The 13,999-nt window shown below is 41.1% G+C and overlaps 1 protein-coding gene across 3 annotated transcripts in view; it reads right to left on the bottom strand.

Moving 5' to 3' along the window:
- The window catches only part of AZI2 (5-azacytidine induced 2), a 99,294-nt gene that overhangs the window by 68,619 nt on the left and 16,676 nt on the right, over positions 1-13,999 (bottom strand). For all 3 annotated transcript variants that reach the window (XM_069212007.1, XM_069212006.1, XM_069212009.1), the window contains exons 2-3: positions 11,928-12,042; positions 9,407-9,630 (exon numbers count right to left, since the gene is read on the bottom strand). In XM_069212007.1, the coding sequence (XP_069068108.1) occupies positions 9,407-9,625 (219 nt within the window). In that variant the 5' untranslated portion in view covers positions 9,626-9,630; positions 11,928-12,042. The remainder of the gene's footprint in view (positions 1-9,406; positions 9,631-11,927; positions 12,043-13,999) is intronic.

Raw genomic sequence — 13,999 nt, 5'->3', positions numbered from 1 at the left:
TTAAAGTCTCCTTTCAACTACAGTTCCTGTTCATTCCCATAAAACCCACTGCATTTCTCAAGAACAGTGGTTCTTAACCTTTTGACTTCTGTGGATCCCCGCTTTATTATATTTGGGACCACCACTGAGTTACTACTTGAAGCTGAGGCCCCCAGGCCTAAACAATGTTGATAATCTGAACCGCAAAACAATACACACAAAAAAAAAAATACAGAAACAAGAATTATCAAACACATACACAAATGATTACACTTTTTAATTAGCAAACAAATATATATATAAAAATGTAATAGGAAGGTTGGAGCTTTTCTAAATTCAATTGAAGCCACCCATTGTCCATAATATATTCTGTTTGATGCACCTGCATTGCTACCACGAATTAATCTGAGGATACTAGCTTAATTTTTAGCCTCCAATTTCAAATTCCTTGATATTTACATTAAGTTTTAAGATTTTCAATTGTACACTTAGCAACTTTATATCTATACATGTTATTAACCTATTAATATTATTTAATTTTCTAAGCTGTCACGGATGCCCTGAGGAGGCCCCCATACCACAAGCTGAGAACCACTGCTCCTGAATGTGGATTTTTAAAATCTATTTCCTATGTAGAACAATAAGTAGAGCAGGCTAATACTACTTGGTAGACATGTGCTATCTAAAATTATAAAATAAAAATACATTAAAACATCAGCAGGGTCCAAGCCTACGTAATTACCTCAGACATAGCAATGAAAAAAAAAAAACAAAGACAAAAATAAACACCATTACAAGTGATAGACAGGCACGATCACCCCTTTTTGTAAAAGGGAACAACTGCTGGCATATTGGCTTTTTGTAAGTATACGATTTAATCAGCTATTCTAGAAAGAAAATCCCATAATAAAGAAACCTCTTGTGCTACAGCAATACGGAAACTTGGAGTAAGGCCCTTTTTCAGAACTCTCTGCACTTAAACAGCACCTTCACAGAAGTCAAAACAAAATGTTTTACTGTAAAAAGTGAACTTAAAATAGGGGGGTGCATAATATGCGTAATTCGTTTTGCTTAATTACCCAAAATTATGCAAAATGCACAGCTGGCATTCAGTACTACATTTTAACATGAATCACTTTAGACACCAGTATGTATGCATTTCATTCAAAAAAAGTGTGCAAACCAAAGCATCTCCCATTGTATTAGTTGTCATTGTTGCTGTGCTCCCGCAAAAGGATTTTTAACTGAATGCACTTGAAACTATACAGTGTGGTGCAATTTCAGACATGATACGCAACGCAAAATGGCAGAAATTATGTAAGATTATGCCAAAGTATCAAAAATTTCACCTGGGTCTACGTAAAAGGCATGCTCACGAAAAGAATGTATAATAGATGCTTTAAGAAAGCTCCAGCATTTTTGTTGTATAATTAAGAAAGCAAATATGCGTACGTGGCTTTCATCATGGATATAAAAAAAATGAAATAAAAATAAAAACTGTTAACTTTATATGTTACTGTGACAACAAATTAAAATGAATGAATGTGCAAGAACAATTAGTGAACAGGGGTGTGTATTACTGACAAGCAAACGCCTCTAAATAGCAAGCACTTACTAAACAAAAAAGGCATAGATCAACCATTACAATTTAAGCTCGTCAGTAAGTAAACACAAATAATAACACAAGTGAACTACATGCTGCCTTAGCTCCAAAATCTAACTTTGATGGACAGCCCATCCAAGCAAATGCAAAACAGAATACTGATACAGAGACAACACACACTGCCTACGAAATTTATAGTAGCCAAGATAAAGAGAACCAACACATTACCCCACTTACTCACTTCAGCAAAAAACAAAGACATCTGCAAAGGAACCAGTGCAACAGAGGTGAGCATCCTTCATCAGCGTCCCCTGCCAGCATTGGGTCATTCGGCAAACGTTAAAGCTTTGTCTTAAGCAAGTTGAGTAAAACAGACATGATGGCATACACATGCTACCAGCAGCAAGGATATCACCTAACAAAACACTCAATGCAAACTCCCGAAAAGAGAAAGCCTGACACATCTGTTGCAAATGTACCTTTACAGGATATTTGCAAAGCAGCTGCTAGGGTGTACAACACGTCTGCAGAACAGTGTCCCTTATGGCTATGGTCTCTGAATTCTCTGCATTGAATGTGTGTATGAGCGGGATCTTGGAGTGCATTTTTAAACTTCTACGTTTAATTTTCAAAAGGCAAAAAAATCTTTCCAAACGTGCATTTTCTCGATTTGTGACTGCATACAAAACAGCTTTCTCAAACTCTACACCAGTAAAACCCAGATCATCACTGTCCGTTATGGGAACAAAAGACCCAGGATGGGAGTCCCACTGTGCTGCTTCTTAAACTACTACTTCTCGCTTTAGCAAGGTATAGCGGCTGGATAGGATTCTAGGCGCCCAGACGTTATTAGCCCCGCCTATAGATTGGTGCCCTAACCTGCAGCTGCCACAACTAAGAAAATTCAAATATTATCCGGCCACTTCTCTCCTCTTCCCACTAAGCTCGGTTTGGGTACCGCCATAAACATCTGCAGTGCAGAATTGGCTCAGGCTTGAAATTTCAAGCCTTGCGTTCCAATGCTCTAAAAAACAAGGGTTTAACAGCGGTACTATTCGCAAACAATATGGTATTAACAATCAATTCCTTTGGCTTGGCAATGGTGACAAAAACAATGAATATATTATCTCAAAGATCAATATACACAACGTTCCCACAAATCCAACAAATATTCTTTTTAATATAAAAAAAAAAAAGTTCAAAGTGCTCAAGTGTTCAAACTGTGGGTGAAGGAAGATAAAACAAGTGCATATACATAAAAGTTTAAACACCAATGTAGAACATGTCTTAATGTGGGTACAGAGTGAATCAGAAGTATCCAACAGCCCTACTATGGAATAATAGTTCAAATGACCTTGCTGCACATCCTAATTAATGAGTTATCATCAGAACAAAAACTGTGAGCATTGAGCAAAATTATTTCTTTGGAGAAGTAATAAGAGGCAAATGGAGTAACTGGATACACAAAAAACAGAGGTGAAGTATAAGGTATGATCAGGGAAGGTGGTGTGGGCTAACAATTTATGTCAAGATTAAGTGTTGCAACATGCATAATGAATGTATCATGCAAAATGTAAATATGGGCTGCACTGCAACGGTCATAGCCGACGCTGGGTTCCATCCGCAACACCTCGCATCCACACTGGGTGCCGTCGGAGGTGGTTTGCAGCCGAGACAAAAACCTTTGCAGTGCAGCACTTACTCAAGGCTTTCCTGATATATACCTTATATATGGTGCAGCCATTAATAGGAACACCAATTAAATTGAATTCTGAGGGTGCACTGAAGGCAAGTCCGTCTGCTCCTCTCCGTGTCAGAAACAGCACATTTGGAAAGCAAATAATAAGTGAATCATATCAAACATACAGCCCTGAACTTTAAACATCGGACTGGGTCACTCATCCCATTTCCAAACAAGTACTGCTATTGCTTGGCCAAATTTTGTGCTACAACAATAAAACTCTAGATCATTCAGCTAAAACATTAAGTAAGCCATCTGCTCTTGTTGGTTAACCCTCTTCTTCAGTCTTTGCAGATAATGTTGATTAATGTGCACCTGGCAATAAAAAATAAAATAAATAGTCATGATATAATCTTAAGTATACAGGGAGTGCAGAATTATTAGGCAAATGAGTATTTTGACCACATCATCCTCTTTATGCATGTTGTCTTACTCCAAGCTGTATAGGCTCGAAAGCCTACTACCAATTAAGCATATTAGGTGATGTGCATCTCTGTAATGAGAAGGGGTGTGGTCTAATGACATCAACACCCTATATCAGGTGTGCATAATTATTAGGCAACTTCCTTTCCTTTGGCAAAATGGGTCAAAAGAAGGACTTGACAGGCTCCGAAAAGTCAAAAATAGTGAGATATCTTGCAGAGGGATGCAGCACTCTTAAAATTGCAAAGCTTCTGAAGCGTGATCATCGAACAATCAAGCGTTTCATTCAAAATAGTCAACAGGGTCGCAAGAAGCGTGTGGAAAAACCAAGGCGCAAAATAACTGCCCATGAACTGAGAAAAGTCAAGCGTGCAGCTGCCACGATGCCACTTGCCACCAGTTTGGCCATATTTCAGAGCTGCAACATCACTGGAGTGCCCAAAAGCACAAGGTGTGCAATACTCAGAGACATGGCCAAGGTAAGAAAGGCTGAAAGACGACCACCACTGAACAAGACACACAAGCTGAAACGTCAAGACTGGGCCAATAAATATCTCAAGACTGATTTTTCTAAGGTTTTATGGACTGATGAAATGAGAGTGAGTCTTGATGGGCCAGATGGATGGGCCCGTGGCTGGATTGGTAAAGGGCAGAGAGCTCTAGTCCGACTCAGACGCCAGCAAGGTGGAGGTGGAGTACTGGTTTGGGCTGGTATCATCAAAGATGAGCTTGTGGGGCCTTTTCGGGTTGAGGATGGAGTCAAGCTCAACTCCCAGTCCTACTGCCAGTTCCTGGAAGACACCTTCTTCAAGCAGTGGTACAGGAAGAAGTCTGCATCCTTCAAGAAAAACATGATTTTCATGCAGGACAATGCTCCATCACACGCGTCCAAGTACTCCACAGCGTGGCTGGCAAGAAAGGGTATAAAAGAAGGAAATCTAATGACATGGCCTCCTTGTTCACCTGATCTGAACCCCATTGAGAACCTGTGGTCCATCATCAAATGTGAGATTTACAAGGAGGGAAAACAGTACACCTCTCTGAACAGTGTCTGGGAGGCTGTGGTTGCTGCTGCACGCAATGTTGATGGTGAACAGATCAAAACACTGACAGAATCCATGGATGGCAGGCTTTTGAGTGTCCTTGCAAAGAAAGGTGGCTATATTGGTCACTGATTTGTTTTTGTTTTGTTTTTGAATGTCAGAAATGTATATTTGTGAATGTTGAGATGTTATATTGGTTTCACTGGTAATAATAAATAATTGAAATGGGTATATATTTTTTTTTTGTTAAGTTGCCTAATAATTATGCACAGTAATAGTCACCTGCACACACAGATATCCCCCTAACATAGCTAAAACTAAAAACAAACTAAAAACTACTTCCAAAAATATTCAGCTTTGATATTAATGAGTTTTTTGGGTTCATTGAGAACATGGTTGTTGTTCAATAATAAAATTAATCCTCAAAAATACAACTTGCCTAATAATTCTGCACTCCCTGTAGAGAGATAATGTTGGAAAATGGATTATTGGTAAGGGCTGGTAAGTACCTACACTTAGCAATAGGCCAATAACCTCCACTTAGGTCCAGTTAGGTCTTAATAAATTAAATCCAGCTCAACCCTTGGTAGCTTGGCAACGAGCGACAAGGCTTAACTTAGGAGACAAATGTGTAAAGAATAAAAAAAAAAAAAAAAAAAAAAATCACAAAACAGAAAATAGGTAAAAACACAATAAAAATCCAACACTAATTTATAAAAATAGATTATATTTCTATCTTTAAAATGACACCAAAATGATTAAAATCGGATAAGGGGGACCGGAGATATGAATTTTTAAAGAATTACTATTTTCTAGTGCATAGAAATGAAAAGAGCCAATCTGGTCGCACCTCGACCGGGAGGTCCTGGTCAACTTTCTAAGTTCGGACTTAGTCACTTTTCAGAGATTTTCTTCAGCTGGACGAACCTGCAAGACAGGCCGGTTCGCGGTTGAGGCAAGCAGGCTGGAGTTGTCGCGGCGGGTCAGTCCCTTTATGGAGCTTTTTTCCAAAAACTTCTCCAAACTTCTGGATCTTCTTCCAGAAGGTCTTTTAAGGTTCGTTTGGAGTCCACAGCTCACCCCAAGGTTCCAGAAGCTCTGAGTTGCTCCTTGAGGGTGCGGACTACAACTCCCAGAAAGCACCTGGCTAAAACTCCAAAACGGCCACTGGACAGTGGTCAGCTTCTTCAGGATTTGATGCAGGGGACTCTGGTTAGCAATTTTCCACCTGTAGCAAACAGGGAGTCCCTCCTTGAACCAGTTGAAGCCAGGCAAAGTCCTCCTTGTGGTGAAGCCAAAGTGTGCAGCTGGTGCAGTCCTTTAGAGTGCAGTGTCAAGGTGCAGGTCAGGGATCCATCAGGACAGTCCTTGTTCTGACGTTCTTCCTTGTTGAGATCTGGTAGGGAACTGAGGTGTAGGTGCAGCTCTGCCACATTTATCCTTGCCCCTGGGTGAAAAACATGGGGGCCCTGGTTCTCCAATCAGATGCAGGGTCCTTCCCCCTCTGATGACACTTCCTGGGAAGTGTGGCAAAAATCAATCCCAGGGAGCAACATTCTTCAAAAATCCATCATGGCTGAAACTGATTTTTGGAGGTTACATCTGGCTGAGCCCACTCATTGGTGTGGCTAAAAATCCCCCCCCCCCCCCCCAAGGCAGGGATGGAAGGGGAAGACCTTCTAAATTTGCCCCCTATGGGAGCGACCCTTGCCTAAGGGGTCGCTCCCCACCTCTAAAATCAAAAAGAAAACAAACAATTTTTTTTTTATCCCTGGTGCCTAGAGGTTTCTGCCCCCCCTGGGGGCAGATTGGACTATTTTTATGAGGCCAATCTGCCTCCAAGGGGGAGAGAAACCACTAGACACCAGGGTTTTTTTTTTGTGTGAATTTCACGCAAGGGGAGTGACCCCTTAGGCAAGGGTCGTTCCCCTGGGGGGCAAATTTATTATAGGCCATTTCTGCCCCCTTGGGGGGCAGATCAGCCTATTTTAATTAAGCCGATCTTCCCCCAAGGGGGGCACAAACCACTAGGCACCGGAGATTTTGTTGTTGTTGTTTTACAGATGGGGAGCAACCCATTAGGCAAGGGTCGCTCCCCTGGGGGGCAAATTGTATTTAGACCATTTCTGCCCCCCTTGGGGGCAGATCGGCGGAAACAACTAGGCACCGGGGATTTTTTTTTGTGCCAATGTCACGCAAGGGGAGCGACCCCGTAGGCAAGGGTCGCTCCCCGGTGAGGAGTTGGGGGGGGGGAAAATTTATTTTAGGCCATTTCTGCCTCCCCTGGGGCCGGCTGAGCTAGAGGCCGAAATCCACAGGTAGGCACTATTTTCTGTGAAAAAATGGGATGTGTCCAAGTTGTGTTTTGGGCCATTTCCTTTTGTGGGCGCTAGGCCTTCCCACACAAGTGAGGTACCATTTTGTATCGGGAGAGTTGGGGGAACGCTGGGTGGAAGGAAATTTGTGGCTCCTCTCAGATTCCAGAACTTTCTGTCCCCGAAATGAGAGGAAAAAGTGTTTTTTTGGTCAAATTTTGAGGTTTGCAAAGAATTCTGGGTAGCAGAACCTGGTCAGATCCCCACAAGTCACCCCATCTTGCATTTCCTTAGGTGTCTAGTTTTCAAAAATGCGCTGGTTTGCTAGGTTTTCCCAGGTGCCGGCTGAGCTAGAGGCCGAAATCCACAGGTAGGCACTGTTTTCTGTGAAAAAATGTGATGTGTCCACGTTGTGTTTTGGGCCATTTCCTTTCGTGGGCGCTAGGCCTACCCACACAAGTGAGGTACCATTTTTATCGGGAGACTTGGGGGAACACAGAATAGCAAAACAAGTGTTATTGCCCCTTGTCTTTCTCTACATTTTTTCCTTCCAAATGTAAGGCAGTGTGTAAAAAAAGACGTCTATTTGAGAAATGCCCTATAATTCACATGCTAGTATGGGCACCCCGGAATTCAGAGATGTGCAAATAACCACTGCTTCTCAACACCTTATCTTATGGCCATTTTGGAAATACAAAGGTTTTCTTGATACCTATTTTTCGCTTTTTATATTTCAGCAAATGAATTGCTGTATACCCGGAATAGAATAAAAACCCATTGCAAGGTGCAGCTCATTTATTGGCTCTGGGTACCTAGAGTTCTGGATGAACCTACAAGCCCTATATATCCCCGCAACCAGAAGAGTCCAGCTGACGTAGCGGTATATTGCTTTAAAAAATCTGACATCGCAGGAACAAGTTACAGAGTAAAACGTGGAGAAAAATGGCTGGTTTTTTCACCTCAATTTCAATATTTTTTTATTTCAGCTGTTATTTTCTGTAGGAAACACTTGTAGGATTTACCCAAATGACCCGTTGCTGAATACAGAATTTTGTCTACTTTTCAGAAATGTTTAGGTTTCTGGGATCCAGCATTGGTTTCTCACCCATTTTGGTCACTAACTGGAAGAAAGATGAAAGCACAAAAAATAGTAAAAATGGGGTATGTCCCAATAAAATGTCAAAATTGTATTGAATAATTGGGTTTTCCAATTCAAGTCTGCCTGTTTCTGAAAGCTGGGAAGATACTGATCTTGCCACCACAAACCCTTTGTTGGTGCCGTTTTCAGGGAAAAAACCACGAGCTGCCTTCTGCAGCCCTTTTTTCTAATTTTTTTGAAAAAAAACAAAATTTCACTGTATTTTGGCTAATTTCTTGGTCTCCTTCAGGGGAACCCACAAAGTCTGGGTACCTCTAGAATCCCTAGGATGTTGGAAAAAAAGGACGCAAATTTGGCGTGGGTAGCTTATGTGAACAAAAAGTTATGAGGGCCTAAGCGCGAACTGCCCCAAATAGCCAAAAAAAGGCTCAGCACAGGAGGGGGGAAAGGCCTGGCAGCGAAGGGGTTAAAGTAAACATTGTGAGCTTAGCTGAGCAAACTGCCAATACAGGAGGTTTCTTCTCATTGTTTTGCAAAGAAGCAAAAAAAAAAAATAAAAGAAAAAAAAAGAAAAGAAATCCTAAAATAGTCACATAATTCACTTTTAAAACTCATCTCACTTCGCAGTCAAAGAGAAGTAAATACCCACCCCATGTTAAAAGAATAAGAAGCAACTTGTCAGAAGACATAGCTTGACAGTTCACCTCGGAGGTTGAAGCACTGCAAATATGATAAAATAAATAAAGATGCCTTTAAATTCTATTTATCGTCAAACATCAGCTTGCAAAAGCTGCCAACTTGTGGCTATGCTCTCTTGAAGGCTCTGGGATGGGATAGTCTAGTGAATACACTCCACAGCCTGTGTTCACATTTATCATAATTAGCTATTGTGAGAAATTTTGAGATTTTTAACACCCAAGTGGGCAAACTGATTTTTCATTTGAAAACAATAGAATTAAAAATATTTTTTACAAAAAATAAAATAAAATGCAGGTTTTAAATATTTTTTCAGTGACAACTGACATTTACATTTTGCAATGAGTTTAAGATAGCACTATCCCGAATGCAAATCCAGCTTTGTGGCATCATGTGGCTACCCCCAAATTACAAGCTGTATACCTCTGCACACATACAAATTCTCGGACAGTAAAATTCTAATTTTAACAAGTTAAGATTTTATGTGCCTCTTATAATGCAGGTTACCTGGTCCTCTAGCAGCCTTACTCTTTTCTTAAGAAAAGAGTTCTCCTTCTCAGACTCCTTAAGTCGTTGTTTAATATCTTCATATGCCGTGACAAGTGCAAAGTGTGATGCAACCGACTCATCTCCTGAAAATGAAGAAAGTGGGCCCTCCTTATTTCGCTTCCTAGTGTTCTCTGCTTTCTCACGGTCCAAAATAAAGAAGTCATCATCTAACTCCATAACAGCTGTTTTAGAAAGAAAGAAACATATGTAAAGAAAGAGCAAAGTCAAACTTGATAAACTTTCAAGCAGGAAATGGAAAAATGGCTTAAAGCACAAAGGCCTTAGAAAGCGGTCAAAGACACCCACTTTTCAATGTATTTTACTGTCCAGAATAGATTTCCAGCTAATCACCCCCTTACAATAAGACAACATAAGTGTTCAAATGAAATAGTTTCCCACCAACGGATAGTATAGGGTAAATTCCATTTAGGATTCCCAGAATAATAGTACAGTAGGTGGATCATTAAGTCGTGGAATCAGAAACCTTTGAATATATTGACAAGTTGATTTACAGTACATATTTATATGGAACTAACTTGGCACAAGAATAGACAAAAAGTAAATTATTTCACATACCATTCTTCCAATTTTTCAATGCCCTCTCACTTCTTGTGCCCTTAGTTGCCTAATTAAGCTTGTACTGCAGTACTATCATAATTGAATCCACCTTTACTCCTAAAAACTTATAGTGTCATCTATAGACTCCGGGCCAGATTTAGAGTTTGGCAGACAAAGTAAAAGCAGTCAGGGTGACTGAGGACTTTATGTCCACTACCCTACCTTCACTCTCCCAGCAAAATTTAGAGTTTACCCCCGACCCTGCTGTGAACTCTGTGGGTCTGTATGAACCACTGTCATGGCAGTTTACACCATGCCATTTAAAACTTTGGTGTGTGTCCATCATTGGTGAGGGAGGCCTTCAAACTTTTAAAAATGTTTAATATTCCAAAAACATACTCCAAAAGATGGGAGTTTGTTTTTGGAAAAGTACAAACTAATGGTCCCAACACCATAGGAGTTCTCTCGTGGTGTGACAGTTAGTTTTAGGTCTCACCTGAGACAGCCCAAGCTCTGTCACTTGTAACACATTTTGTTTACATCCAGGGGGCTTAGGGCCCAATCATAGCTTACCATTGGTTGCCTTCATGTCACTTATTTGCTTGCTTCCCATTTGTCAGGGCATGCAATGGACACCTCCTAATTTTAGCTCTCCCCTGGAGCATGGCCCAAGTACCCATGTCCTTATACTGCCTGAGCTTTTGGGAGCTATTTTGTTGAAGCACTCTACAAAATGTGTCTTCTGCAAGTGGCTCCCTCCTGTATGTCTCCCTGTCTGTAGGCTCCCTCCCAACATCTTTCCTGTTGCCCATGTTTACTTGTTCCCCAATACCCACTGTGTTGACTACCCTACCCGCTATATGAAAAAGAAAAAAATAATAGCGCTATGATGAGACTAGCCTTCCCTCTTTTCATCATCTGTGTTCTTTCTCCACACTTTTTGTTGAAGCGTTCTAAAGGGTGCATCTTTTGCACCTGGCTTCCTCCTCTATTTCTTCCCCTGTCCCTCTGCTCCTTAACTTGCCCACCGTCCTGTTGTTCGAATTTGCTTGCTCTCTCCCATTATCATTCTTTGCGCATTGTCTCCCACACTCCCTCCGTCTGTCTGTCTGTATACCCACGATAAGAAAAAAAGAGCACTATAACGCAACCAGCTCTGGTTACGTCAAAGCAAATTTTCCTAACTTTTAGCAATAGTGCACAGCAGCCGCTCTGCTGGACAGCATGGCTAAACAAAAAAAAACACACACACACACACAATTCTAAAACCCAATAGCTCTCACTAGTGCAAATACTTGTTTTATTTTTACTGTCCCTCACTAGCAGGATCTTCCAGTTGGTGACGGACAGTAAAATAAATAATCATCTGACCATCCACTATAAATAGGGTAGACAGTCACATGGTTTACCTCCAACAGCTTGTAAGCCTTTAGAAGATTTACATAGATGTGGTAAACTTTACTCTGCCAGTGTAAACCTTGCAGTCCACCAAACTCAAAATTTAGCAGGCAGAATAAGAGTTTGCCGGACAGGGTACTCCACCACTGTTCCTATGGAGTACCCTGTACGCCAAACTCTAAATGAGGTGCTCAGGCTCAAATAATCCACACAAATTTGTTTTTACTTAAGCATAGTAGCACTTCTACACGAAAGACAGCAACATAATGGTACACAGGTCAATGCTTGACTAGCTGAATGCACAAATAGAAAGTAGAGCTATTTTATTGTTTTAAGAGAGGATGATATCAAAACAATATATACAGAATATTTCATCAGCGACTGCCTCAAAATCAGCACACTATCAGCAAAGATTGTAGCCCCAACATACCTGCCTTCTCAAGTTAAACACATGGTTGCCCCTTTCTCTTCCCTACTATAACAATACTAAAAAACTTGAGATTATAAAATCTATAGAGCTGACCTGCACAAAGTTCTCTGAGATTATCCACCAATATTTCAAAGTTGCAGTGACTCACTGCACAATCTTTAACAGTTCCTTCATTGTGATGGAAATTCTTCTCCAATTGGCCTTACACCTGCAAAGCAAAGCCAGAAGGAAAAAAAACAAAAAACAATGGAGATGTTAACTTGTGTACACAATTCTAACAATGTCAGAAACAAATTTATTCAAACTATGCTGTCCCTTGGTTTCAGAAAAGTTGTGAATACACACAGCCAGCAAGGCTGATTTCATGTTTGTACAGCATTAAAAGAAACTAAGGAAAACATTTAAGAAAAACAAGAATTTGGAATACAATGGTTCTCGTGTTCGCTCGAGTTAAAGCTATTAGCGTTGTAAATTCCTAACTGGACTTTTCTTGCCACATAAATTGAAAATGAAAAGTAAAACAGTTAACATGAGAGAGCCTTTTTAAAGCCCCACGGCCGCCATGAGCGCAAAGGGGAGACACAAAAGGAAAAAGAAGTTTGTTCGCAGTCAAACACATTGGCAAATGTGCAATTATCCATGTAACAGGGTCAACGGACAAAGCGGTAACAAAACTGCCCCAAGGAGGGACAAACATAAATCATTCACCAATGATAAAGGATTTCTGAAAGGCAAGCCCATGAACGAGTGATAGTGATGGGGGGCGTGTGGTGGCCGTGGTTAAAAGCTCACCGATAAATTACAACAGACCAGAGCACTTGCGCGCTCGATCTAAGAAGGAGTTCACTTAAAATGAGCAGTGGAAGGATGCAACTCAGCTAAGCAAAAGGTTGCTAAAGAAGCTATGCTCCAGTTGAGGGGCAAAATGAAAATGTGACCATAAAACCATCACATATGGAAATAAGTAAATAAGAGTGACAATAAAAACCACCAGTGGTAAGCCCACTGTAAGTTCACAATAAGTCCTTTGCAACCAGCCAACTTGTGTTATCTGGTAGGCAAGACCAAAACAAAGCAGCCACACTCCGCAGGAAGAAGTGAAAGGACTGGGGAAATGTGTGCTTTCAAGGCTGGGGCATGCAAGCTGATTCATCTCTGAAAGCAGCCCCCTTGCCTGCAACCCTTTGTGAAAATGCTACAGGGTCAAAGTGACCAGTCTGGCCATGGATTTGTATGGCATACTGGCATTGTCATTATGGCCCTTTACAGGTAGCAAAGTAAGTGCACAGATATGCACATTAACACAGCACATCAGCAAGGTGAAAAGATTGGATTCCAATGCATGCTGGAACAAAGAAAAAAAAAAAAAAAAAAAAAAACACACACACATATATAGGGCAGTGCTCATGAGACAGAGTTTAAGACGCAGGGCAATATTTTGTCATGAGTGGCATGGATGTTAGGTCTGTTCTAGATACATTTTTATGCCAATTGCTGTTGTGTGATCATACGTTTTGCTGTTTGGTGCCAGGAGTGGTCTTCAGTCACATGTAGCACACATTGCTTCGCCTTTATGGGCAGACAGCACCTGAGGCATGAGCAGGACCTGACTGGATGGAATGCCTTACTACAAAGTGAACAAACCCCAACCCATGTATGTGGGGACGGGGGTTCACTCAATTCAGCCACCTTACAGATGTATTCATTTATATGTTTTTCTAGAGTGGTACACTCTACAGATCCCGAACATAGGCCTGGGGTATATGTTTGGGATCCGCAGCGCTAGAAGAGCGTATCTTTAAGATTCACGCCTAATGGCTGGACTCCGATTCTGGCGAATTAATGTTTAACAAGCTTGGAATGCATCAGCGAAGCCCTGAGAGCACCAGGCTGGGCCGCAAGGGTTCCCGAACGATGTACTCTCGTGGTTAGGTGAAAACTCCAGCTAGGAAACTTCTGCCTCTTTTTACATGTAAGAATGTACCTGGCTGGGGATTGAAAACACTCTTCCTCAGTGTTTATCAACTATTAGACTTTGGCACCACCTATCGAGTGGCATTTTATTTGTTCACTGCTATGGTGCACAGCCTTTCAGCCCCTTCGCCAACAAGAAGACAGAGAACAAGACAGCCTTTCTGTTCTGCATCAAGAGCAGAAAACAGGTC

Source organism: Pleurodeles waltl, chromosome 10 (assembly GCF_031143425.1).
Source record: "Pleurodeles waltl isolate 20211129_DDA chromosome 10, aPleWal1.hap1.20221129, whole genome shotgun sequence".
NCBI lineage: Eukaryota > Metazoa > Chordata > Amphibia > Caudata > Salamandridae > Pleurodeles > Pleurodeles waltl.
This window is presented reverse-complemented; position numbering and strand designations above follow the sequence as displayed.